The sequence below is a fragment of the Pangasianodon hypophthalmus genome, chromosome 2 (assembly GCF_027358585.1).
Source record: "Pangasianodon hypophthalmus isolate fPanHyp1 chromosome 2, fPanHyp1.pri, whole genome shotgun sequence".
NCBI lineage: Eukaryota > Metazoa > Chordata > Actinopteri > Siluriformes > Pangasiidae > Pangasianodon > Pangasianodon hypophthalmus.
In genome coordinates, this window is record NC_069711.1 from 14,530,802 (window position 1) to 14,557,782 (window position 26,981).

Here is a 26,981-nt window from a genome sequence, read left to right on the forward strand (position 1 = left end):
TACACCTCCTCATCTTTGATTATTTTCCTGGAACAGCATCCTGAACTGTTTTGTTTCTTACAATCTCTTTTTAAATAAATAAATATTATATGCAGTCCACACCAAATGTATGCACAGGCAATGAGAGGAAATTAGTGTCTGTGTTACCACAAAAATGAGAATCTCTCAACAAGAGTCCTGGCAGTGTACCAAGAAGCTGATATTATGTCTGCATGTCAGGTAAACTTTCAGTTGTATCACTGGTATTTTAAGAAGTCTTAGATCATTTTAGTCTCAGCAAAAGGTCCTCTAAATGTCCTTGTAAAAGCATGCAAAAGAATTTGTGTCCTACATCTTTCTACTTTTTAAAATATCAGCTGGATGCCCCCTTAATCCAACTTATTATTTTTAAATCTTCTAAAATGGGTAACATAAAATTTGTTTCCTCACAGCATGCACACATGCACATGATGTAAAAAATGAGATAATAAGAATCAAGTAGGGACATACTACAGGCAGTAAAAATAATAAAATATAAGTCATTAAGAAACACAAATAAATAAATAAATAAATAAATAAATAAATAAATGTAAAACACAAGAAATCACAAAAAAAAAAATACAGCTTGTGAAAATGTCTTTAGCGGCTCTTAAAAATTATATCCCGTAGTTGCCTGTCTGATCTCAAATGGTAAATCATTAGTCATTACATTTACTAGTAGGTTTACATTAAGGTTTTTTTGTATTTTGACTGTACTAGCTGTTGGAGTTTTCACAGATTATTAGGCTGCAAGTAAACATAGCTAGTCTGACCTTGTGTCTTCTTGGCTTCACTCTCAACTTCTTAAAAGATTTAAATGTCTACTAATGTCTGAACTTTGGTCATATCCACCATTCTAATCAGCTGACTGAGTTAATATACTATTGTGTTAGAAAATAAATTTTACTTCACAGCAGTGGGTGTCATTCTTCGGCTCTGTGTATAACAATAGTCAACAGTTGTATGTGCAGGTACCATGATAATTCTTTTCTGTGGTAGATGGCTTACTTGTGCATGTGTGTATGGGTGTGTGTGTGTTTAGGAAACAATGGAGAGGAAGGGAGAGACTCACCAAATTTTGCTCACATAACCCTCTGAACTGCTGAAACTTTTGAGACATGAGGAGCTGAGCACTTCCCACTGCACTGCGCACCTTACCCAGCACTGCGCACACACACACACACACACACACACACACACACACACACACACAGATGCACACAGAGATAGTGAGAAAAACATACTGATCAACAACAAATTCCCTTTCAACACCACACACCTTGTACACAACTTGCCATAAACACATACATTACAACCCTGTCTGTTCAGTCTAAAAACAGAGAAAATGTGTAAATCTGACCCATCTGGATTTAGGTTCTTCTTTAATAACAGTGTTAATTGCAAAAGAAGTATTGTTTGTAAAAAGACTGAAGTTGAAATTTTCAGTCAACCTCCAATCCCCGAGCAAAAAACTGAATTCCTTTTTATCCTCCTTTCTGTTTTCTTTCTCTTATTTAATTACACCAACCAGCCAATTCACTACTGACAGCAAAGATCCAATCCAATCCAGCACTGACACAAACCAAATCAATCCAAATCTCCCACTGGCATTTACCAGCCAATGCAAATTCCCCACAAACTTGCCAATAAGAATTCAAAATTCATCACATGCAAGTTTGTTTTTAGAGCTCAAATGAGTCTTGAGCTGTGTCTCAAATAGGGTACTTTGCGTGCCTTTAGTGTGGGCCGTGTGTTCACGCTGGAAAAATTCAGTGAAATGTAGTGTACATTAATACCTGAATGATAAAACTACTGAAAAATGAACTGTGGAACATTTGACACTTTTCGCCTTTAGTGGTTGCAACCTGAGCTTATGTGCGAAACCACCAGATGGTGCTGAGGTTTAAATTTTGCCGAAAGACTGTAGCACAGAGCAAGAATTTATACTGAAGTACCACACAATATAAATAAATTGTCATTTTTTTGCTTGGTGCAGAATGTAAGTAATTTCATTACTCAAGTATATATTTTAAAATACATGGTATGCTTTTTGAGTCACATCTTTGTAGTCAGCAGCTGCATGCACAAACACACACACACACAACAATTCTCTCTTACCCTCCTCTGAGAGCTGGTGCTCTTTGGTCTCTTCCTCCATCTGTTTGCACCATCCCTCCATCCGTGCGGTCTCCGCCTGCAGCAGCTTCAGGAACCAATGCCCATCTCTCCGGCATGCCGACATGCCACCTGATGACGTGTGCGTGGGGCCTCCGTTCCCAGTCCCGTTGCCGCTCTCCAACCAGGGGTCAGGCGGAGGCAGGGAGGACGGGTCGAGGGCAGGGTCTAAACTCTCTGAAAATGAGGAAGAGCTGCTTCTCGTTGTCGAGCGATTAGTCAGGAGCTGGCGGGAAGGACCGCTGGTTGTCACAATATCATCGTCGTGGCTACCATTGTCAAGAGAGATTTGAGCGTGGAAGTCCACGGATTGGCTAGCGCTGTTGACCATGACTTTTTTCTCAGTGGGTCTGGAAGTGTTGTTGGATGTAACACTGGTGGTAGAATTAAGAGAGAGATCTTGTGTGTCTGAGTCAGTTTCCTGCTTAGATGCCATACTACTGGAGCGGCTGAGTCTGGGTGTAGAAGAAAACAGCAATAAAAAAAGACATTAGTATTTAACTAAGACCACATTTAATAGTAATGTTTATGCTTAAAAAAAGAAGAATATTAATTCTTGTCATTTTAAATGTTCTGTTCTTGCCAGAAAGCTGTGGTTAAAAAAAAAAAAAAAAAAAAAAAAAAAAAAAAAAAAAAAAAAAAAAACTCCCCAGGCCTGTCCTTGGATTCTGTCCTATCTGTAACTGAGATAAGTGAAAGCCTATGCAGAGAAGAGCAAACACAGCTCTGAATACCAGACTAAAAAGTGCTGAATTTAGGGATCTACATCCCCGTACAGCAGACAGAGATGTATCTGGCAGGAAGTAAGAAGAGTCTCTGGTGGAAGTGTGATATATACACTTTTCTTTATAGATAGGCATAGATAGTTATCTTTATAAGCAAAGTTAGACAGCATGGTTTGTCTGTGGAGCACAAATATTTTTATAATTCATATTCATGGGCTAATACTGATAAAATATCTCACAATAGATGTCCTTTTCTTCCACTTAAAAGATATTAATAAAATATAATATTAATGTATTGCAGGAAGCGGAAAGGAGAACAGCGAGACAGGAAGTACTCACGTCCAGCCGTCCTCCACCTGCACTCCAATCGACTGGAATCTGGCCAATGGAGGCGGTGTCTCGACTCGGTTCTGAATTTCCTGGATGCTGTCCACCTATTATTTCACGACAGAATATAGAGTTTATTTAGTTCATTTATTCCCAATCTCACTTAGACGTTACAAAACGTTAAAAGGAATACAATATGCACAAAGTTTTTTTTTTTTTGTACATACTTGTACTGAATATAAGGTTAAACAACATTAAATTTCCTGTACTGGATGGCCATGTTCCCAAAGAGTTCAGTGTTTTACTACATCAACATACCTTATGAGGTATTCAAGATAAAAATCTGTGCATCAAAACAAACAAAAACAACAAAAAAAAAACACTGATGTAGTCTAGGGCACAAGATCAGTCTGTGATTAAGCCTTGCAGCTCTCTCTTGCAGTCGTCAACATGTTTTAAAATGCAGGAATGAAAGTCCTGCCTGAAACTGTATTCTGCACCCACCTGTATTCCAATAGAGGAAAGTTTGCGACGTGGTACAGGCTCCGTCCTGGGCTCGTCTGCTGCTCCTCCTGCCTTCACCTGCTCATTCTGCAGCTCACGAGAGGGCTCAGGTGGAAGCACCACAGCTGCTGGAACTTGTGGCTCACGAGGTCCAAGCACAGGCGGGTGATTTCGTGACCCTTTTGTCAGGCTGCTGTCTGAGGAGCTGCCGTTGGTTTGGCTCTTGCGATCGTGGTTGTCCAGGTAACCGTCCTGCGCCGATTCGGTGCTGCTCTGCACTGTCACTGAGATAAAGGGCTTGGAGTTGGAATTGCGGGGAGGGACAGGGGGCGGAGCTATCTTCTTACACGTTGTTATACATGTTGAGACTGCACAGAAGAGTGTAAAAGGAAATATTACCATTACACCCGAAACCTTACTATTACACCCGTAACCAAACAGAACGTTGCTAGTGTGTTTACGGAGGATTTTTTTTGTTCAATTCACAGAACTGTCTAAACAACTGCACTTTAATCTTGAAGATGTTTTCTGAGTAACAACTGCCATCTGGAGTGGTGTTCTACAGCACACAAGATATGAAATTAGCTATAATATGATTTCTGGAGAGCAGGAAACGCTGAACACAGCTAAGTGACAGCAACTAGTTTTCTCACTCTCTCTCACTCTCACTCTCTCTCTCTCTCTCTCTCTCTCTCTCTCTATCTGCGTGTGAGAGGTCATGGAATTTCTGAAATAAAGGATTCATTCAGCCCACGCCCCAAAGCATTTGTGATAGAATGTATGTGGGTAAAAAAAAAAAAAACCCAGGAAAAGAAGTTGATGCAGGAAGTCATGACTGGCTCTAATTTTCCACCAATTATACCAGAGTGCACTCTTTCTCTTTTACTATTCTTTTCTTCTCATGTCTCATTTTACTGACTCATTAGATAAACTGTTGATCTTTAAGTCAACACAACTGATGTATAGGTGCACAGATTTTCAAAAAAAAAAGTGCACCGTCAAACATAGCAGGAGAGCCGCTGCTTGTTTAAAGGCAAACAAAAGACAAAAGGCTGTTCAGAATCAACCATTAAGTAAGTAGACCTCAGGCAATCTGTGATGAAGTGCTGCTTTACTGCTGATTGAACTTGTTTATAAGCGAATATCCTGCTCTGTGTAATGGATTGAAAGTGTGTGGATATCAACACACATATCTACTGCACACCCACAAGATCATCTCAACCCATTGAGTGAGAATGTGAGTACACTGATTTGCCAAAGCTTTAGAGAAAGTGTTTTTTTGGCTGATTGATTGTCATTCACACGAAACCATTTCCATACCTCACTGCATGTGTGTAGGTTACCAGTGTTTACTGTACGCTGCTCTCTGACGCAAACATGCTGCCCTGCTCCCCTTTTTCCAACACTACGCTTGTTATTCCAGGCCTGTCTCTCAGTAGGTGGGTGAGTGCACATGTGGATGTGTGTTTGGGTGGAGTGGGGGGGATTTATGAGAGTGTGTAAAGTGGCGTCTGCAGATGTGTATAAGTGTTCAAGGCTGTATGTGTGTCTGTCTGTCTCAGCATGAGGTAACAGAAGCATATTTTGGGGAACATGGGTGGTGCCAACAGACAGCCAGCCAGCTAGCAATTGGTGAAATGATGGCAGGGAAGCTCACAGAACTCTTCCCAAATGTTGTGTGTTTTTATTCATACTATTTTAGTTCTCTAATTTAGTTCTCTGCATACCATACATAATGACCTAGAGCTGAGATTGTGTTTTCAGCCCTCTAGTAAAGTTGAGGTTTACTTGCCCACTCTTGTATAGCTTGTGTGTAAATCTCGTCATCAGTGCACATCAGAAAACAATGTTAAGGCTCAAATCCAAACCATGTTTACAATGTAAAACATGACAGGAAACATGCAGCAAGCAGACAGACAGCTAAGTGGTACAAAGCCGTGAAAGAACTCCTGTTCCTGTTTTGTCCAATAGCAGGTATTCAAAGTCCTGTGCAAACACGTGAGAGAGATTAAGGTAAACAGGCAAGACAAAAGATCTGCTGTTAAATGTGATCCATGCTAAGTGTTGCTGTTTTGTTTGTTTGCTTGTGTGTGTATGTGTGTTTGTATTTCAAGTCTTTCTGCTTCCAGGAACCATAGTCACAACCAGAGACATGAACTTCAGTAGACTTGAGTAACTTCACTAGTTACTCAAAGAGTAAGTAGACAAGATTGTCTAGAACTCTGTCAGAGATTTCTCCTGTAATATGCAAATAAACACACTTGCTTATACACTCTCCAGCCAGTGTTTATTAGGAACACCTTTACACCTGCTCATTCATGCAATTGTCCAATCAGACAATCATGTAACAGCAGCGCATGGCATAAAATTCTGCATGGACAAGTCAAGAGTTTCAGTTAATGTTCACATTAAACATAAGAATGGCATGGTTGTTAGTGCCAGATGAGCTGGTTTGAGTAGTTCAGAAACTGCTTATCTCCTGGCATTTTTCACACACAAAAGTCTCTTGAGTTTTCTCTTGAGAAAAAACAAAAACATCCAGTGTGGGTAGAAATGCCTAGCTGATTTGAGAGGTCAGAGGAGACTGGTCAGACTGGTTCGAGCTGACAGGAAGGCTATGGTAACTCAAATAATCGCTCTTTACAACCAAGGTGAGCAGAAAAGCATCTCAGAATGCACAATATGTCGAACCTTGAGGCGGATGGGCTACAACAGCAGAAGACCACATCAGGTTCCGCTCCTGTCAGCCAAGAAGAGGAATGTGAGACTACACAGGGCACAGGCTCACCTAAACTGGAGAGATGATGTCTGGAAGAAGACCAGGTGATGTAACTAAAACATATTGCTATCTGATCATGCTGAGCTCACCAGAAATGGATGGCTATTTTGCCATGCCCAGCTTACCAGAAACACACTGCTATCCGATCAAGCCCAGATAAACGCATGTAAATGCAAGTTTCCAGACACTTTGACTCATTTCCGCTAATCAGCTACTGAAACGTTCTGCACATTAACTCCCATTTTTAATCCAAATACATTTGTATTCAGCTGGTGCATCAGATATACTGTGCATCAATGGGGAATTCCAGTCTAGCGAAAGAAACGTGGTGTACATCAGAGTCAGCTGAGTCAACACTGTTGGCTATTACTCCCTTGACTGGAGACTGCTTACAGCTTCATGACTCACGTCATATGAGCAGTGATACCTCTGCTGCTGCTTAGTGACTAGGCTTCAGACGATGCTGGCTATTCTTCAGTGGCTCTGTAATAGCTTCTTAATGGATTGTGTAAGACGATACACGAATTTAAGTCTTGAAAGCTGACTCAGAACTTCCCTTTAACTGACTTTCACCACTGAGGACACACCTGAACTGAAAAACATGAGGGCATTTCCAGACTCATAAACCATAATACTAAATATAATCCATAATTATAAATGAAACTCTCAACTGAAAACATGATTAACTTGGAACGGATTCTTGCTCCAGACCAGTTTGTGTTTTCTAGATGAATTTGGATAAAGATGGTTGAATGATATTGTGAGGAGCACTTAAACTAGTTTAACCTTCAGTATACAACAGTGCTGTTGAATGCTCGAATGTGATTGTTTCGAAAGGTGGTGATTAACATTCTTTATACCACAGAGCTGATGAATACTCAAATAAGAAGGTCTGGATTCTTTTTCTGTAACAGCATGGCTCTGACAACAGCTCCGGCTGTAACATAAATGACAGGTTTACGTTGAAGCACTCATTCTGTTATACTGAATTGTTTCTATAGCAACAGCTCATACACAGGGACTTGTATGGTGGATGCTCCACCTAATAATAAATAGATTAAGAAACTATGTTATTTAACAAAGAAATGTGTATAATCATTGGTGTGGTGAAGTTTTCTATTAGGAGATGTTTATTTAACACTTACAGAAGGAGTGTCAGTGCTTTGTAATGGTCAGTAAGTTTTCCACCACAGGAGAGTCTTCAGAACAGTGGAGTGTATGCTTTCGGCCTTCTCTGTAACATGACAAGCTGTGTTTTTTTTTTTTTTGGTCTAATTAATTTGAAGAGAGAGAATACAGTCAGGCTGGTGATGGCATAACTGTTTGCATCTGCTTCAACATGCTAACAGGAGCTAACTTTTTTCATGGGTGTGCACAACAGTAAATGTAACCATAAACAAATTAAAGGCTTGAGGTGTCATTCTTTAATTAATTATTATTGTAATAATTGCCAAATTGCTGTGGTATAAGAGGGGGTGCTGTTATTATGTATTTCATTTATTGTTCTTTTAATACCGTGTCAGCATCGATGACTATTTTCTTGGCAAGACCAAAGTAGGTTCTTCACTTTAATAGCTGATAAGAAGTCTAGGATTTTTCCTGCTGAGACATTTTGGAAGACTTCTAGATATGTCTTTTCTGAGTAGAATCATTGTCTAGTATTGTTAAGAGTAGAACAGTCCAGTAATATATGCTTAACGGTCATTTTTGTCTTACAGGAGTCACAAGTTGCTGGTTCTTCCCCGTTCAGTAGGAACACATAAGTCCTGAGCGTCCAATACCGCACCTTGTATATATGGTCTGGTTATGTCTGGATTCCAAGGGGAAATGAGGGAAGTGTCTTTCATTTATTGAACAGTTGATTTCATGTATTTTGTTATGAATGCACTGGTCCCATTCCATTTGCCACTTTTTGGAGATTTACGAGCTCATTATGGGTTTGAGATCTGATGGTGAAAGCTGGTATTATATAACAGCACGCCCAGTCATGTTTTATTCCTCACTCATCTGTGATGGCTAACTATATTTTCACCTGGAGCTGGGCTATACTTCTGAAGCAGATAACTACATTCCCTCATTCTTTGCAGAGTCAGCATGCACTGTGTTAAGTGCATATGTGAAGCGTCCTAATGCTTAAACATAAATCCCTGACTTAGCTGAAAGATAATAAAACACCTGAGGCAGTGCCCTACCCAAACACAAACAGTGCTTCATCAACTCAACCAAACATTCCCTTCCAGAACACTACAGGTGTGTAGCAAACATTTTAAATATCCTTTTACAATTTTGTACTTTTTAATGCAGCTCTTTTAATGTTAATAGCACTACCAAAGTTTGATATGATGAAAGGAAGCGCATCTGAAGCTCAGCTTACATTGAAGCAGCAACTGATACTGCAGCCTGACTGGTTCTGGTTGTTTTATACATCAGTTAAGATGACAGTGATGACAAGAGACATTTAAATGAACACATACACAAACTTTCTCATAGTCTTCATTAGCACAGATATGTGACAAGCTAGTTCCCGTCCAGAATTCTTACATCCTTCCAGTGAAATGTTGAAAAGACTTGCGTGCTTGGGTGTGACTCGAGACTCACTCACAGTGTTCACTGTCAGGTCAGCTCTAGGACAGTACACATGACAAGACTACATATGACAGAAACAAGACTCAGTGAGAGGAAAAAGTAGAAAGTAATCATATATGATACAGGGGAAAATTTGTTTAGCTGTATTCAAAACAGAAACATTTGATATATTTTCAAAAGTTTTTTTTTTTTTTTTTTTTTTTTTTTTTAAACTGAAGAATAGACCACCATGTCAAACTATGAATAAACAAATAATGAGCCAATGAAATAGCTATACTGCATATATGATTGATTCCGTCTGACAGAACCCTGTTTTAGGTCAGGCTGATTCTGCAAACCAGAATAAAATGTATGTAATAAACAGCATTTGGTATCTTGTACTTTTTTTGTACAGTCTTCATTTAGTTCAAGCAGTTTCCCCAGATCTGGGGTTAAACAAAAACAAACAAACAAACAAACAAACAAACAAACAAACCAACCATAGCTGTTTTCAGCAGTTGGGTTACAAGTTTCTGATTAACATGTCCAAACACTTCTGTCCTCGCTTTATATGAATCTGTAGTGGCCCAAAATGCTAACCTAAATATTGTTTGAGATTAGCTAAACAACACATACAAACTACTTCAGACCAGCCTCCATGATAGAGATGGAGGCTTCCATCTTATACTCTATAAGGTCCTGTGCTTTAAGAATGCTGGACTTGAGCAAACTACAGTTCATGTACAAAGCCACAAATTACTAACCTATCAGTTTACAGACTCAAAGCTGGAACAGTTCAGAAAACATGTGCTGTGGCATCCAGCCCTCTCTGCATACAGAATGCTAAGACATATTTTTTCCTGATTTGGCTTTAGAAAGACATTGAACATGAACAAAAACAGGCATAACTACTAAATTACTAAAGATGAACTGAAAACGGATCCAAGTCTGATTAACATGCTGTTACACAGGAGCAGACTGCTCATCCAATTGACTAATGTATTTAACTAAATTTGTTTTATAGGTGCTACATGCTCATGTACACGTCTGAAAAACTCACTCACACACACACTCACCAAAGATATGTTGACAGCTTTGCTGATAGTAGCTTGAGTGATGAGACAGCACACAGGAATTTGGCAATCATGCTGTTAATATGCAGCACTGTATTTAGAAGGAATTCAGAACTTAACACCTGATCTGCCTCTGCCTCTCTCTCTCTCTCTCTCTCTCTCTCTCTCTCTCTCTCACACACACACACACACACACACACACACACACACACACACACACACTTACTTTAATTCTCTAATTGACTTGTGTTGACTTGCTCAACTGACTTGCATGTTACTCATTTATTCATCTTCAGAAAGAGCTTTATCTTGGTTGGGGTCGTAGTAACGCCCATCTCGACAACACTAGGTGCAAGGCGAGAGAATTCACAACACATGGAACACCAGTCCATCGTATGGCATTTGTGTGTTACTGTTGCCAAATAATGCTATGCCTACCTAACTAAAAAGAAATCTTTGGGTTTTTAAATTTTAATGGGTTTAAAAAAAAGGCAGTTTCCTCATGGAGAGCAGCCTACTATCACCTGAAGGTTAAACTATCCTATTTGGTTCCCAGATAGAGACAAAACATGCCACAGACACAGACACACACAGTATGCTAAACTTAGCTAAGCTTGCCCATGTCACAATCGATTGTGATTAATCTACTGAAGAAGCCAAAAAAGATAAAAATAGGACCACTTCCGCAGCCCTACCTGGACCACAGTAAATATTTAAGTGGTTTATTGCAGTGAGGGCTGGCCACTGCCAGAATTTCACGGCTAGTCAGATCAATATAAACCCAGCTGATTCTATGATGTCCCTTCATCCATACTTGGCTCAGGGAGAACTCTTCTCATCCTTTCCTGTAATCTCATCTCTGGAACATGTAACTATGGATTAGGCTTGAACCACTGAACTGCATAGAATACAGTAGATTTCCTGGATCAGAGCCTCCACCGAGATGGAGATACACTCAGGGGAAAATAGGCAGCTAGGAGAAGACAGGAAATGCCGTGTGTGGTGACTTGGTTACACATTCAGTCATGAGTGTACGCATGTGTATACAGCTATACAGTGTCTCTGGGAAGGTATGTGTCATCACTAAACTAATGGGTGTAAACGTGATGTAATTTATGACTGTCTGAAAGAAAAGAGAGCTTGAAGTAGAGCGAAAGAGAGAGGCATGAGATCGTTACTGTCTGCATACCGACTGTATGATGCTCCAGGCCCTGCTCAATGTCATGTCCTCTAAATAGCTCTTCACAAGAACTCAGTAACAGACTAAATCTGGAATCTTTAATAGACCTGACGGAAACCAGTGTATCTCAAAACGTCTTAGGTGCCTAGGTGACCAAATATAGAACGGAAACGGAGTTATGTATAAATGAGGCCTCCAGGAAACCAGGAAACAGAGAAACCACACTTACACCCACCAATCAAATCCAACCTCTTTAAAGCCTTCTAATAACATCTTGCACATTTATTGATGAAAGGGATTGAGAGAAAAGTGTTATTTACTACCCAGCGACTAAAGAGTGACTGAAGTGCACTGCATATTTATGAATTCAATGTGCAACATCCTTGCATCCTTGTAAGTCTGTAATGTAAGTCTAAATAATGCATGCCTCCTGAGGTGCCTTGAGCATACAGCGATTTTAAAGCTTGAGCGGCAAACAGAAAACAGGCTTAGATGCAACCAATTACTGCGTTCTTGGAGACAGCCGACCTTTTGAATTAAAAAGTCCTCCAATTTGATATAAGAACCGATTTCGACTGCTCTCGTTGCCAGATCTTTTATTCCATGCCATGCAATTAAGCAGATGGAGACCTAATCATTATCATCAGCCAGGCTAAACTTGGCTGTGGCTCTGTGACGCCAACACTCCTGCACAGAACGGACTGAACCATGCATTATCTGCAACGAAGTACCATTAACATCTAGGGTGTAGAAACTTGCTCTAAAAGAGTCACAGTAAGGTATTGAAGTCTGAGTCCAATACTAAATACTAATACTTCATCTTTTTTAAAAAAAATGTTTGTATTTAATTATGTAAAAATTTGCTAATGTAATAATAAGAGGCAGCATTGTGGTGTAGTGGATAGTATTGCTAGCTCACAGCTTCAGGGTCCCCGGTTCAATCCTGAGCTCGGCTTAGTGTCTGCGTGCAGTTTCATGTTTCCATGTGTTCTTGTGGGTTTACTCTGGGTTCTCCGGTTTTCTTCCACCTCCCCAAAAAACGCAGTTAGGTGAACTGGCTATGCTATATTGCCCCTAGGTGTGAATGTGTGTGAATAATGTATGAATGAATAAGTGTGACCTTGTAATTAGAAGGTTCTACATGACAGATAAATTCTCTGATTTTAACATACTGAGCCATAACCCTCACTTTTAAGCTTGATCGTGTTTTTTAGACTTTTGATTAATATTCTGGTGTAAAACGTCTCAAGCCAGAGAAACTGTTTTTTGAAGGTCTCAACTTACTGTTCATCAATTTGTTATAGATGTTTTTATGACTTCTGCATTACTAAATCAGTACAAAAACATTTTAGATTTCCAAACATTATTTTTCCAACAAAAAAATTAAATGTTACAGAAAAATGTTTGTATGACAATAAAGAAAGCAATATATTAAGTAACGGAAAAACATTTGTGAAGGCTGCTGGGTTTTTCAAAAAATAAATAAATAAATAAAATTAATAAAGTACGACACTCAGAGTCTCCAGAAAAATTCTCCAAGGTGCTCATTAAAACTTACCAGTTAATTTCCTTATAAAACTGCATAAATTGTACCCGAGACTACGGATGTCTTGTCTGCTTTAAAAAAAAAAAAAAAAAAAAAAAAAAAAAAAAAAAAAAGGGTTGTCACACCAAATACTGAATTTGTTTAGTTTATTACTGTTTACTGCTCTTTATAGTGTTGTTTTTGTTTATGTAGAAATGTTTAGTTTCATTACTTTTGAAGACATCTTTACTTTACAGCATTTCTCTGCATGTGCCTAAGACTTTTGCACAGTATTTCTGAGTGAACCAGACTGTGCATTCATTTGATCATAGCTGGGGGTGGTGGAACGGGGAGATGAAGCATAATGTCATTACCCTTCCACGTGTTCAGGGTGACAATCAAAATCAGCAGTCATTTAGAGGAGAGTAAAAGTCTGTGCACCTTGATTAGATTACTGATACTGATGAATGGTGAACAATACGACTAGAGACATGAACTAACAAGGCAAAAATAAACGTCTGCTCTGGATATATCAGAACATCGTGTTCACAATTTTCTGTAGGGAAAAAAAAAAAAAGAAGCTTTTTTTACTTTATTTGTGTACAATTATCTAGTTCTAGAAAGGTCTAGGAACAGAATGTCAAAATAGTATTCATTTTTAATTATTGACTACATTAGTTATTCGCAAATTCTTGGTAGTAGACTTTATGGACACTTTTGGTTTGTAATGTACGTGTAATGTAAATGTAAAAAAATCTGCCCACATCTGCACTCTCTTCCAGTCTTTCCTGCACACAGGCATAATAGCAATACACAATTATGTAGCCCAGAATATTGTCTCTTACCCAGGGCCAGAAGAAGAGACGCCAAAAAGCGCAAAGTCAGCGTCTCTTAACGCTGTTAATGTTAAATGATGCATGCTAATAGGTTGCCTCACAGTGATAACTTGGTAAACACAAGAATAGCCTGTGCCATCACGGATCCCATTTTTCTGTGTTTATTTTCCATCTAGCCCATCCCTTGCTATGATCCATGTTAAGTTCTTTACTCCTCTCTCTCTCTCTCTCTCTCTCTCTCTCTCTCTCCCTCTCTCTCTCTCTCTCTCTCTCTACAATATGCTCTCAACTGTTGGGGCTGTGCCAACTCACAAGCTGACGGCCAAAAAACACACTGGCACACTGCCATATTCGCACCCCTGTCTTTGCCACAAAGTACAGCATCCCGGTCTACGTCTGGCAGAAAAAAAACAAAAAACCTCCAAGCGCACCATCTGCTCAGAAATACTGTGTAACAAAAATGAATACTAATTAAATGCTAATTTACAGCTAAGTCAGATGGAACATTTTTCCTCCATTAATTTATGCTAACAGGCATGTAAACTTCGCTTGAAAATGCCACAGTCACTTTGGCAAAAAAAAAAAAAAACCCTCTAAATATCTGGCTAGATTAGATGCTGCGTGCAAAGATGATTGGGGGAGGAACACACACACACACACACACACACGAAACATACTAGGCATACTAGGTGTATGATCTCGACAAAAACATGATACACAAAAGATATTATTCAGATTTTCAATTTCGCCCGGTTGCATCTGTTTCTAATCATCTGCGTGTCACTGATTCAGAAAAGATTGCCTGTTATCTGTTCACGCCAATTAATCTACCTCAGAAAAAAAAAGTTCTACTGTCAGTCAGAGCACGCCTCAGTTGATGTGTGTAATGCAGTATGCTTCAGGATTTGAAATGAGTAGTTTACGTGTTATAGTTACAGCATCAATGTGCATCACTTCACTGTGAAGTGCATTACAATTAAACACACAGATCAAGTGAAAACTTGTGAAACTCAATAACGAGTAGTTTTTTCCCCCCTTTTGATGGTTATTGAACCTATACCTGTCCACTGAGCAATTATGATTTAAAAAAAACCTAATAACCCAGACAAGAAATCTACACCAGCATATAACATTATAAAAGATTTATATAATATATTATATTATATTATATTATATTATATTATAATATATTTCTAAATTTGGGCAACTTTCCATTGATGAAGATATGTATGCCAAGCACTGCATGGTGTAACTGTAAAAACATCCATAGAATGCGAATTATTTAAAAAAAAAAAAGGTTGTGTGTCGTGTTTGTAGATGCTATGGGGGGAAAAGGACAGTACATACAAGAACAGCTGTAAGATTTGCCTTCATTAACATCTGCATTCACAACCCAAAACAAAAGAACCAGATTTTTTTTATTTGAGCTGATCTTGTTCTTCACTTTTGTTCTTCACTTTTTCGATTTCAGGATTGGAGTCGTTTTGGGAAGCGCCAATTGCTATATACGTGAAATCTTTTACTTTTCTCACAGCATATGCAGACTGAGGAAACCAGGTTCAAAAACACAACAGTTTTTCCAAATTCTGATATGCAAAAATGTGGTAATGTACAGTCATCTCAGTAAGTTTACATAAAATTTTTTGTTTATAAAACAATTTACCACTTTAAGAGAGTTACTTCATGAAAGCTAGCTGGTTTCATTGATCACCAACCTGTTCTCACTAAACTCTTCACTGTCTATGAACAATTTTGGATTTTCACGTGTTATGGTAAAGTTTAATTAAAAAAAATTCATAAGGTGAGAAATTGGTTAAAAATATCAAATGAGTCGCAAATAAATGCACACTGTCAGTGTCTCATCTGGCTTGGCTCTGGTCAACTTCCCCAAAAACCAAATATGAATGTGTATGGCTACAAAAGTCATGCATGTACTGAGCATACTCGAATGGTAAACATAACCAATCCAGACCAAATTATTTTTTATTTTTTAAATCGCTTTAACCTTTCAGAGATCGACAAACCCTGACCATGGTGCAGTAGGTCTCCAACACACACAAGGTGTGCAGAAGGAGAAATTACTTAATAGATAAGCAGCTTTAACTTTGTATAGAAGAAGCACAAAGCCAGTGTAAGAGGTGCTTGTGGGAAAACAGGAAAAAAAAGTGCTCAGAGATATCCCTCATCATCAGATATCCCTCATCATCCCTAACTGATTTTAGGAACAAATGCCAAGGAAAACATCATGTACAATAAAATTACAATGAAAATTCTTGCATCGCGAGGTTGCAACATGTTCAGCGCCCTGCAGCAGTGGTTTTCAGACCAGGTGCCAGGAATGAAAAAAGTGATTATGCTTTGTTAGTACCTGTAAAGTTTTTAAGCAAAGTAATCTGTGGGTTTCCTTTGTTGTGTCTGTAGTATGATAATACTGAAGCAGAACTTTCTAAATCCTCTGCATTCTGCTTGAAAAAACACAGACACCAAACTACTAAACAAAAAACGAAATGTGGTATCTGTGACACTGTACAGTGAGAAAAGCATTGTGTGTGGAAATCTCTCTGTACTGAGTTCCTCTGATTGTAAAAGCAGGGCGGATTGTTTGCTTATAAACAGTCGGCTGTAATCGGATCGCTATGATGCACACAACTCTGCTGCTTTCACCCTGAAGCTATTCAAACTGTTAAACTGGCACAGAAATATAAAAGCTGAAGATTATTATACTTCCACTTAATGCTCACATATACATACAAATCTTACTGTGATGTAACTCAAGCCTACTCAGATTAAAGTTGCCTCATTACCCCAGAGTTGTCAAGTCTCAGTTTTCAGTATCTTAGTAGATATATAAATACATATATAACTTACATGTAAGGGATAAGACAAAGTGGGGGGTTTGTTTTGAGGGGTAAGAGGGGTTCGGGTGATGGTATAGGAAAACAATCCACTATGGGTCGGTGTGATGTGACCCAGTGCAAAGCGGAGTTACTGTTACCACCATTCCTGTTGATTATTTCTCCATTACTGCACATATTAAAGTTTTTATTTCTCTTATACCACAGCAATTTGTCAACAATTACATTTTTGTCATGCTTTTTAACTGTTTATTGCTACATGTAATGTTATGAACATCCACTTGGCAAGTTAGTTCTTGTTATCACGCACATTATAGCAGCTATAAACATTCATTCCTTCACCAGCCTTCACCTTCTCAAAGTTATTAAGACAAAAAGTGAAACCTGTCATGTTACCAAGAAAAGAGAAAGTGCTAAGTCCTTTGTCGTGATTTACAGCTTCAAAACTCTGAGACATTTACATTTATGGCATTTGGCAGACACGCCCTTATCCAGAGCGACTTACATTTATCTCTTTTTTTTTTTTTTTTTTTTTTTCATACACCTGAGCAGTTGAGGGTTAAGGGCCTTGCTCAAGGGCTCAGCAGTGGCAGCTTGAGATTGAACTCATGACCTTCTGAGCAGTAGTCCAACAGCTTAACCACTGAGCAACCGCTGCCCGCTACCACTGAGACTCCTCCCTTAAATGTTAAATACATGTCTCCTAACAGTAAGCGTCACCATATCAATGATACATTGTTCTTTGTTAAACAGCAACATGTTTTTAACCCGGTCATTAGATTATGTGGAGCCTTCACCATACACAAGTCCCTGTGAATGAGCTGAATGAGCTGCTGCTATAGAAAATTAATCAACGCCTTCTGACCAATCAGAATACAGAATTCAGCTGCGGTATAAAGATACATATATAACTTAGTTTAATAGGCTACTCACCCTCTTGCTCTATGGATACTAAAGTTTATGGAACAACACCAGCGTGGAGTTTAACAGTGAACGTGAAAGGGAGCTCAGACCGACTCGGAGGAGTTTCAGCACAGTCCCTACGGGTGTGTAGGAAGTGGGCGGGGCTTGTCTTGTGGGCCAGTGGGCGGGGCCGCTGCGTGGCTGACTGACACCACCCCGTTTAGCTCGAGGCGCGCGCACGTGCTCTGCTGAACAGTTCAAAGGTTGTATATATACTGACAAGAACAATATCTCACACAAAGCTAGCCAATTAGCATAATGAAACTAGGTGGAATAAAATAAAACCTAGCGTGCTGCTGTACTGTGTTCTGCCAAAACCGTTTCGTTCTGTGAAGCGCCAGGAACCGGCTTCTTGGAGGAAAAAAAATATATATACCGGCTTTAACGTTAAAACCGAGGTAGCACTTCTAACAGCAAGCCCACAACAAATAATGTCTATTCATTTAATCCCCTTTTTCTAAGTCACTCAGACCTGGGTGTAATCCGCCAGTTTGCCTCAGACTGAGAGAGCTGAGAGTCACACAGGCAGGTAGGCGGCTGCTGGAGGAAAGCATCCATTACTGTAACAGCTTAACCAGCACAACCCTCAGGAAACAGAACCTCCGACACGTCTGACAGATTCAAACAGGAAAAAAACACACACATAACACATCGCCACCTCAGAGCTAAACGGCAGGAGATAGTGTATTTACCTATTTACCACCCATCACGTATCTTCAGCTCAGCGCATCTGTGTTTCCTCCGAATAAACCTCCACTTGAAACCACGCCTCCCGAGTCACGCTAAAATAACATTCTTTAACACACCTCACGCTGTATTATTATTATTATTTTTTTTTTTCAAACGAGCACAATTTTATTTGCCGTAAGACGTTCCGTATCGTGGTCCACGTCGCGGAAAGAAAGGATTGTGAGAAACGCCTCTCCCATTGACCATTGGAGTATTGTTCGGAAAAGATGCACCTCATTGGATAAATCGGCTGTCGGTCACGAAGGTACGCGTATGTGATTGGCTCACGGTGCCATGGACCAACCCTAAAGCCCAGTCACGCAACAGCGTTGTAATACCACTAGACTCCCGCCCATGTCTGACGCCAGTAGTGAATGAAGATAGGAGTGCGTCTCATTTTATAAACTGCGCCTCCTCGTTTCTTTTCCTTGCGTCCCTTCCTCGCTGCTTAGCGACCCCCTTCGGGGTGAGACATTTTATCAGGTGGAATTTTGTCAAAAGTGGAAGAATTTTGTCTGGTGAAGTGTTAGAGAAGGGAGAACAAGTGGAATAACTTTTCAGCTCTTATATAAATGAATTAGGGATGTACTGATTCAGTACTGAATGTCAGTAATAGGGTTGAATTTCACATATTTTTCGATATCAATGACCCCTTAATGAAAAAATTAATACTTTGTTCCTTTTCATATAGACTGTATGTATAAAAGTACATTTTCCTAGAGCACACATTAACACCATGATGCTCATGAGCAATGTTAGACAAGGTTGGAAACAACACTCCTTGAGATAGATCAGCACCAGTCATATAAGCTAAACCCTTGTTAAATGTAGTCTGTGAACTTGGTACTCACCGGTGCTGGTGCTGTAGGTGCGTACAGTTGTAGCAGTGGGTGGTGGCGAATCTGAATCTAGTGATGCTGTGTCATCATCTTGGGAGCAGCCAGCCTGGATGGCGCGGAGGTAACTATGGCTTCGGGAACGGAAGCAGGTGGGTAAATCAGGCTCCTCTGCCCGGGAGTGAGAACGTGCGAGTGTGTGCATCTCTCCAAACACAGATTCCGAACAGGAGTCTTCTCCATAGCGTTGGTTCAACTCGGAGTCCCGCAGCTGAAGAGACAGAGAAAGAGCAGTTGGCCTGGATTGCCAGGTTGGGTGTTATCAAGACAGAGGAAGGTGCACAGTAAAGATAAGTGACTAAGTGATTCTGTGCTGGCATTTCCTTGTAACTAAACCCAAGTCTGGTTGGTGGGAAAAGGTGTGAAATGCTCAGTATGAGCATTAACAGGTGTCTTGCTTAATCCTAAACTAAACTATTTAACCAGTTGAAGTGAATCTTAAAGACATGTCAAAGAAATTATCAGTAAAATAGCTTGAATGCAAGTATTTAAATAAAAAAGTTTTTTTTCTCTCTGTGACTGAGAGAAAAATCTCTGGATTAATGGTAAGAGGCTAAGAGAAAACAAGCTCTTAAGGTATAAGAGCAAAGAGAGGAGGAATTCATTGACACAAGATCATTGCTGAGGCAAATTTACTCCAGTAAAAACTTGTGCCAGTGACTCACACTCTACACTCTATGTGGCAACTGAGAATCATATGTTCCTACAAGTAGACACAGTGAATTTGATTATTTTTTTTTTTTCATTTTGTATGAATAGGTTCCTGTCAACACCACTCAAGCAGTAGCATTAACAGCCAAAGCCATTTCATTCCAGTGGGCTTTATTCATTACACCAGGCCTCTTTAATTGATCATTTGTCACTCTGCTGAAGTGGAGAGGGAGACGAGTGAGGCAGGGTGGAAATGACTTAGAGGCTAATCTCAGAGGCTTTTCACAGCCACTTAGGCATGGGACCTCAATGTTTCTAAAACTGTTATGAAATTAAAAATGCGTACACTTGTCAACTTGTCAAGATATAATTATATCTAAAGATTTGCACAGGTTTTGATATCGCACATTCATGCAAAACATGCAGAAGACCTCTGACCTGGCTGATGCAGCTGTTGCGTCCAAGTGTGCTGCAGCCCTGACTGAAGTCATCGTCATCCCAGCGTGGGAATGACGAGCTTACAGATCCTCCGATACAGTCCAAATTATCCACACTGCGATTCCCAGAGAATTCTCGCAGAGATGGAAGACAACTGAGAAGAGAAGAGACGAGAAGAGCAAAGCAGAAGAGAATAGATTTAAATTTACCCATGTAACAGTAAGCATTTCTTGATGTTACTCTACTCTTCCAGTGTGCGTTTATAAATACAAAGCAAATGGAATAAGTTAAGCCATGATGAAAAAGCTCTATGCCATGATGTAGACATATATAAAACACAGGGTTGTGCCGTTATAGGAAAATAAACAATGATTGGTTGGTGTGATGTGGCTTGATATGAAGCAGAGTTACTGTTACCACCCTGAAGATTATTTTCCCCTAACAGCATACCCTGAATTGTTTTATCCCTCTCATACAACAGCAATTTGCCAATGTTTAAAAATGTCAATTTATTAATGAATGACACATTGTACTTTTTACCCATTAATTGCTACATTTAATGTTATGAAGCGCTATAGCAGTTATAAACAACACCAGCCTTTCCATCACCAGCCTCTATTTTTTCTCTGTCTTGAAATTGAAGACAAAATACAGCATGTCATGTTACTGAGAAACCAGAAAGCAAAAAGTCCTCTGTTCTGAAGACTCTGCCATGGCATAAAACCTTCTGACTGTTACAAAGTGCTGACACAAAAGACTCCTTTGATAAATGTTAAATAAATGTCTCCTTACAGATAGGCAGTTATTAATATAACCTATATCTATCAATATATAACACCATTAATATATACTTCTTAGTTGTCTTGCAACTGGAATTGCCTGATCTGTGCTATTGTAGAAAATTAATCAACACCATCTGACTGTCCAATCAGACTTTATTATTTAACAGTGCTGTGGTATAAATCCTTGAAACAAATGTTTCATCCTCTTATTTATTCATTAACCATCAGTGTATGCACACATCCGACCATGTGTCAGTTGCAGTGGTGGCTCAGCAGTTAAGGCTCTGGATTACTGCTTAGAAGGCTGTGAGTTTGAATCCCAGTACTGCCAAGCTGCTCCTGTTGGACCCTTGAGCAAAACCCTTAACATTCATCTGCTCTGCATAGATGTAAGTTGCTTTGGATAAAAGCATCTGCCAAATTAGTAAATGTAGCTGATCTGCACATTTGACTGGTAGCATAATTTAAATGAGATTAAACACAAATGATGAATCCAACTAAAGTGAAAATGACCATTCCTGTGATTCGTCCAAAAAGGACATCTTGGGTGAGGTTGAGCAATGGCCACAAACTCTGAACAGGCTTTCCCCATTTTGTTTTACTGAGTTATGACTGTAACAGCATAAAAAGAGTAGGCTCCATGTCTACCTAACTGTGGATCAATTCAATAGAGAAAGCCACTCAAGAGTTGTAGAATCCAGAGCCGTACTCATTAATCATCTCATAGTAGGAGTACTGAGCACTCAGGCATGATAGAGTCTGATATTGGATCTTCACAATAGAAAATGCATTAATTCTTATCGCAGCACTGCGTACTCATATTCTGAGATGAATGTAGACCCAGGTCTCTGGATAAACCGCAACGCTGCAGTCTATGGTAAAGCGGCTCCCCCCGGTGTGCTGTGTGAGGAGCTGCAGCCGAACTGCTTCTCTTCACTGCACTGACCTTACGGAGCGTCCGATCTGCTGCAGAGTAGCAATGCTGTGGAGGGGAGACCATAGGGCCTCCAGATCCCCCTGGAGCATCGAGTAGTCTAGCGGACGGCTGGGAAAGAGGGTATTTAAAAGTGAGGAGGGCAAGAGGGTAACAGAGGTTACTGATAAGGAGGAAGGTATGGTGTACCAGAGGTGAGGGGATAGGAGAATGATTCCGAACATGTAAAGGGATTTAAAGTGGGTTAGACAGGATAGGTAGGATAGGGAGATATACTAATGGAAAAATGAAAGCTAAATAATTGTGGTCAGTTTTAAAGTCTTTGACCAGGAATAAAGCTTGTTCTGTAAAACACTGCAGGTTGCCAATTGTACTGTTGGGTATGTTTTTACTTACAGGCACAGACACAGAAAAAAAGTTGAATAAGGCTGTCTTTAAAAGGTCGGTCAAAGCTTAGATTATACCAGTAAAAAAGGCTACGCTAATAGTGCATTTCTTAATTCCTGAAATGTCACAGGATTTAGGAAGACAGAAAGAGTTCATTATAATTCTTCAATCAGGAATGCCATGTGCCATCATTGCCAGACAATAAACAACAGACAATCTCTTATTCAGGTATCCCACAGCTACATATTCAGAAGATCGATGACTCCCTAGTGAATTCAAGAGGCTCTCACAAAAAGTAGTGAAGAGCTGCAGGATGTTCTCAGTTTTTACTGCTTTTCTGCTATTCCTGGACTGTATTGTTTTCCTGATATTGATGTTACTTATACAGGCACGAGTGGAATATCTCTCCAAAAAAATAAATGTGGTGTATCTTTTTTCCATTAGTATATACATATGAAGGGACGTGATCAAGAATATGGCAGGTGTGTGGGTTTTATATCTTCTTGAGTAGTTACTTTTTTGTACGTCAGTGGGGTGAAACCTTGTTCTTAAACACAACATTCATATTCCTGCATTGTGATGAAACCTGAAAATATGCATTTTATTAACATCCACATAACAAGACGTAATATTTCTACACACAGCACATTTCTTACGCACAGTTTTTCTGTTTAGAGGAAGGTGTGGGAGATCTGTCTATCATGTGAGCGAGCACAGCTTGAATGTGTAAGTGTGTATGAGTGGGTGTATTTATGTCAATGGCAGGATGCCCACTTACTTTCTGGAAGGGAACTGGTCACTGAGGGACTGCTGCGTGGCACGTAGGTAGCTCTGTCTGCGTGCAGCAGTCTTTGGTGAGGGTTTCAAGCTGCTGTCCGAGTCATCGCTGTCCTCCAGGTCCCCCATGGCCTTCACGTAGCTGCCACTGCGCATCCGCCTGCATGGGATCTCACCTCGACCGAGAGTGCCGCTCCACTCTCCTGTAGAGGGCATCTACACGCAGTTCACAGATTGAACATAATAAGCATAAATACTGTTGGAAGAGATAACGTTTATATGACAGAGATTATGTTCAGGTTATAATCTGTCATGTCAGTACTGTCTCATCTGTATGTAAGCTGTATGTCTACTTGTAGTATATGTACAGCTTTGTTCGATTTGTCGATGTGTGGTTTACATGATTCTTCTTGTAAATACAAAGAACCATTGAAAGCTTCATTACTAACATCCAAAAATATTTATACCTGTTCAGTAGCCTCTCAAATCCACAATAAGATAGTTTTTTTTGTTGTTATATCTTGTTTGCAGTATATGTTACTAGTGAAGCCCTCTGCATCAGTGAAACATCTCTATATGTCTGGGACGACTTCCCAAGTTGCGCCCATCAGTATACCCCCAGACTCACCCTGCCTCGCACCTGGAGATAATGGCAGGCCAGCTCTTGCTGGCATGACTTGGACTTGAGCAGGGAACGATCCAGTGTGGCTGAGCCCTTCTGGCACAACTGCCTACTGGGCCCCAGTGTGAGCGTGGACCAGGGCCCACCCTTCCCATAACTCCCTTCCACAACTGCCATTCTTCCTCCCCCTCCTCCTCCTCCCCCAGGGCCTGGGAGTGCAAGGAGGCCCTGGTGCTTCAGGTCATTGTTGCTCTTTGAGGTTTTCAGTGTGTGCTCACTAATGGTGTTGTAGCCTTGCATTGAGTACTTTGAATTCACTTGGCTTTCCAGCACTGACCCTGATGCAGAGCTCTGACGACCCAGAGTCATCATCGCCACAGGGTTCCTGTAGTTAATGATGTCACTGTCCAGGTCGTCCGAGCTCCAGTAACCAGACATGTTGGAGCGTGGACGCCGTTTTGCCGTGCCCTCACTCTTGGCCCGGTCTTTGCTTTTGCTGCGCCGGTGGTGTTTGTCCTCATTGGCGCTGCTTCCTGAACGCCCATTCATGTTGCCCTTCATAGCCGAGCTTTCTAGTGACTGTGACTTGGCGAAGAGTTTCTGCACAGAGTGGACCAGGTAGCGGATCTTTCCTGGGCTATCGGTGCGCTGCTGCTGTTTAGTCGTTTCTACAGCTGTGCTACGATGAAACTGTAAGGTGCTGAAGCCATCCCGCTGCCCTGGCAACTGCTTCTCAAACTGATCCAGGAGGTTCGCTGGTAACCGGTTCATCTTCCCTGCACCTAGATGCAAAGAGAAAGAAGAGTTTAATACATGTTTTAGCAGACTGTTATGCTCTTCTGCCTCATTCTTGCACATCAGGATATTATGGAATTTAAAGGCACTCACTTTCAGACCTGGATAAGTATTAACATACAAATGATTTTTTTTGGAATGCATATGGAAATGTTGTTCAACTAAGACCCAAATTTGTTAATTTGTTACCCCCCCCCCCCCCCCTTTTTTTTCCCTTTAATGCTGCTAACTTAATGCAGATCACATGTCATGTTTTCTCATTTCATTTAAATATTGTTAGTGTTATGATCCATTGTCATGAAAAAAAAGATCTTTTCTAAAGGTTATAAACAATTGGTATCATTTTTACATGTAAAAAGGGGAAGAACCCTTCAACCCATCAAATGACCAAACCTTGGTCTCTTTTTTTTTTATAGAGTACCTAGACTATTTGGAGATAATGTATTATTATGACAGTTGTGCTGATTGTCTACAATTCTCCTACACTAACCTGTAGTTAGCACAAGTCACCTATAAAATAAATAATCACAGTATCATTTTTGTCATGCTCTGACTATGTAAAGAGTATATCATCAAATTCTTCAGAAAGAAGCAAGCTGGCTTTATAGACCACATATACTGTTTACTGCAGTTGAAATGTGTAGGGAGATACATCAAATGGACAAGAAAATCTGGCCAATTTAAATTGCTCAACAGATTTACTCTACTTTTATAAATAAATAGTATCAATTGCTATGTATCAACTATATAAAGACCTATTAATTATGTAAACACAGGCATTTGATTTGAAATTCATGTCCCTGTCCTGACCTGATATAGTAGCAGATCCACTGGTGATCATGGCTGTGCGTCCTGCTCCGAGCCCCATGTTCATTCCCATGCCGATGGACATAGAGGTACCCAGTGTGCCTGTGCTGATGCCCCCAATGTTGTCTCCACCTGGTGGTGAGAAGTCGCCCTGCTCGAAATGGGAGTTGTAATGGATACGTGGGAATGTGCTGCTGGTAGACAGCTGGTTGTTGAGGGGCATAAGGCAGTCTGGGGGAAGACCACCTGAGCTGGGCGAATTGGAGAAGTGATGGGGCTCCAGGGCTCCATAGTGATCCATGGTGGAAGAAGGGACAATGTAGGGTTGATGTGAAAGGGTGGAGCTAGCTGAGGGTGGGTACAATGGATCTAGGCGAGAGGGCGAGTGTGGAGGGTCACAGTCAGAGAGGTAACGTGTGCGGTGGGGGGTGTAGCCTTTCATGATGAGACGTGGCAACCCCCCCAAAGACCCCTAAAGTAGTAGCATGGCTCCGCCAGGGAGAGAAACACACCCTGGAGGAGATGTCCTGGAGAAAAATGAGGTAAGGGGGACATCGGAGAGGGAAAGAGAGAAAAAAATTGTGTCAAAAGATCTCATATTGCTGTTATCATCCAAAGCATATTAAAGATGCAGTTTGTAATTGTTAGAACTCACTGCTGCCTGTGAGGCAAATCACAAGTGCAGTGAAACAGGGAAGCCTTTCTCTTCTCTTAAACGGAACCTCTGAACTGTGTATGCCTCATGAGATGCCTTGAGAGCACATCTGTTACAAAAACTAAGGAGGGAGCTAATTTCTGGGCAGGGAAAGTGTGAACAGAACCCGGAAATAATAACAAAAAATTGCAGTATTGAATATTACATGTATTTTATGACTAGAAACACATTTAAACATTAGAAGAGAGTGGCCTAAAACATGTTTAACAGAATAATTAATTGTGGTATTGATTTAGTATTCATGCAATAGTATTATGGACATTGTTGGACTCACATGAAATAATTTCAGCAAGTTAGCAGAACCTTGTAAGTAGAACGAGCCATCACAAGTATCAAAAGGACACAAACATACAACACCAGCATACACAGACACACATAACTTGAGATGACATTTAATTGATTGGTCAGAATGAGCATCATTTGTACTAAACCAGTATTTTACTGTGCTCATCTGTTAGGGTTAAACTCTAGCACCTATCTTGACACGCACATATTTGACCACAGATAAAATTGATTCTTGTAAACAGGATAATAAGCCAATTATAGTAAAGCTTTTGCAGTAAAGCTGTTTCATAATGGGAGTGAATGGGCACGTTGGAGGAAAGAGTATCCTACACAGATGGCCATTTTTCACCCTGACCCACAAACCTCACCACCAGTTTTTTGAGGACTCTGACTAGCAGACACCTGCCCCACACACACACAAAATACAGCTGTCTTTTTAGCTGTTATTTATTCATCTGTAAAGCACCTAAGCACATGTCCCCATTGCGTCATAGCCATGTAGATAGCTTAAAGCACGTCATATGGCTTACTCTTGCTCTATAGCCAATACTAGTGGGGAACTGCTACCACATATTGTGTGCCCAGACTGTCTGTGGCCTTCTATTGCCTACTTGGCATGTTGGAACATGCCAGAGAGA

The 26,981-nt window shown here is 40.2% G+C and overlaps 1 protein-coding gene across 6 annotated transcripts in view; it reads right to left on the reverse strand.

Moving 5' to 3' along the window:
- dlgap4b (discs, large (Drosophila) homolog-associated protein 4b) overlaps nucleotides 1-26,981 on the reverse strand; it is a 100,069-nt gene that overhangs the window by 3,515 nt on the left and 69,573 nt on the right. For 2 of the 6 annotated variants that reach the window (XM_026919227.3, XM_053229873.1), the window contains 10 exons: nucleotides 25,347-25,870; nucleotides 23,748-24,523; nucleotides 23,121-23,335; nucleotides 21,968-22,066; nucleotides 20,240-20,393; nucleotides 19,106-19,361; nucleotides 3,750-4,117; nucleotides 3,258-3,352; nucleotides 2,137-2,648; nucleotides 1,091-1,182 (listed from right to left, as the gene is read on the reverse strand). In XM_026919227.3, coding sequence (XP_026775028.1) covers nucleotides 1,091-1,182; nucleotides 2,137-2,648; nucleotides 3,258-3,352; nucleotides 3,750-4,117; nucleotides 19,106-19,361; nucleotides 20,240-20,393; nucleotides 21,968-22,066; nucleotides 23,121-23,335; nucleotides 23,748-24,523; nucleotides 25,347-25,785 — 3,006 coding nt within the window. In that variant the 5' untranslated portion in view covers nucleotides 25,786-25,870. Of the gene's footprint in view, nucleotides 1-1,090; nucleotides 1,183-2,136; nucleotides 2,649-3,257; nucleotides 3,353-3,749; nucleotides 4,118-19,105; nucleotides 19,362-20,239; nucleotides 20,394-21,967; nucleotides 22,067-23,120; nucleotides 23,336-23,747; nucleotides 24,524-25,346; nucleotides 25,871-25,998; nucleotides 26,148-26,981 lie in introns of those variants that run through there. The other 4 variants (XM_053229875.1, XM_026919235.3, XM_026919252.3 and 1 more) reach the window with 4 other exon arrangements.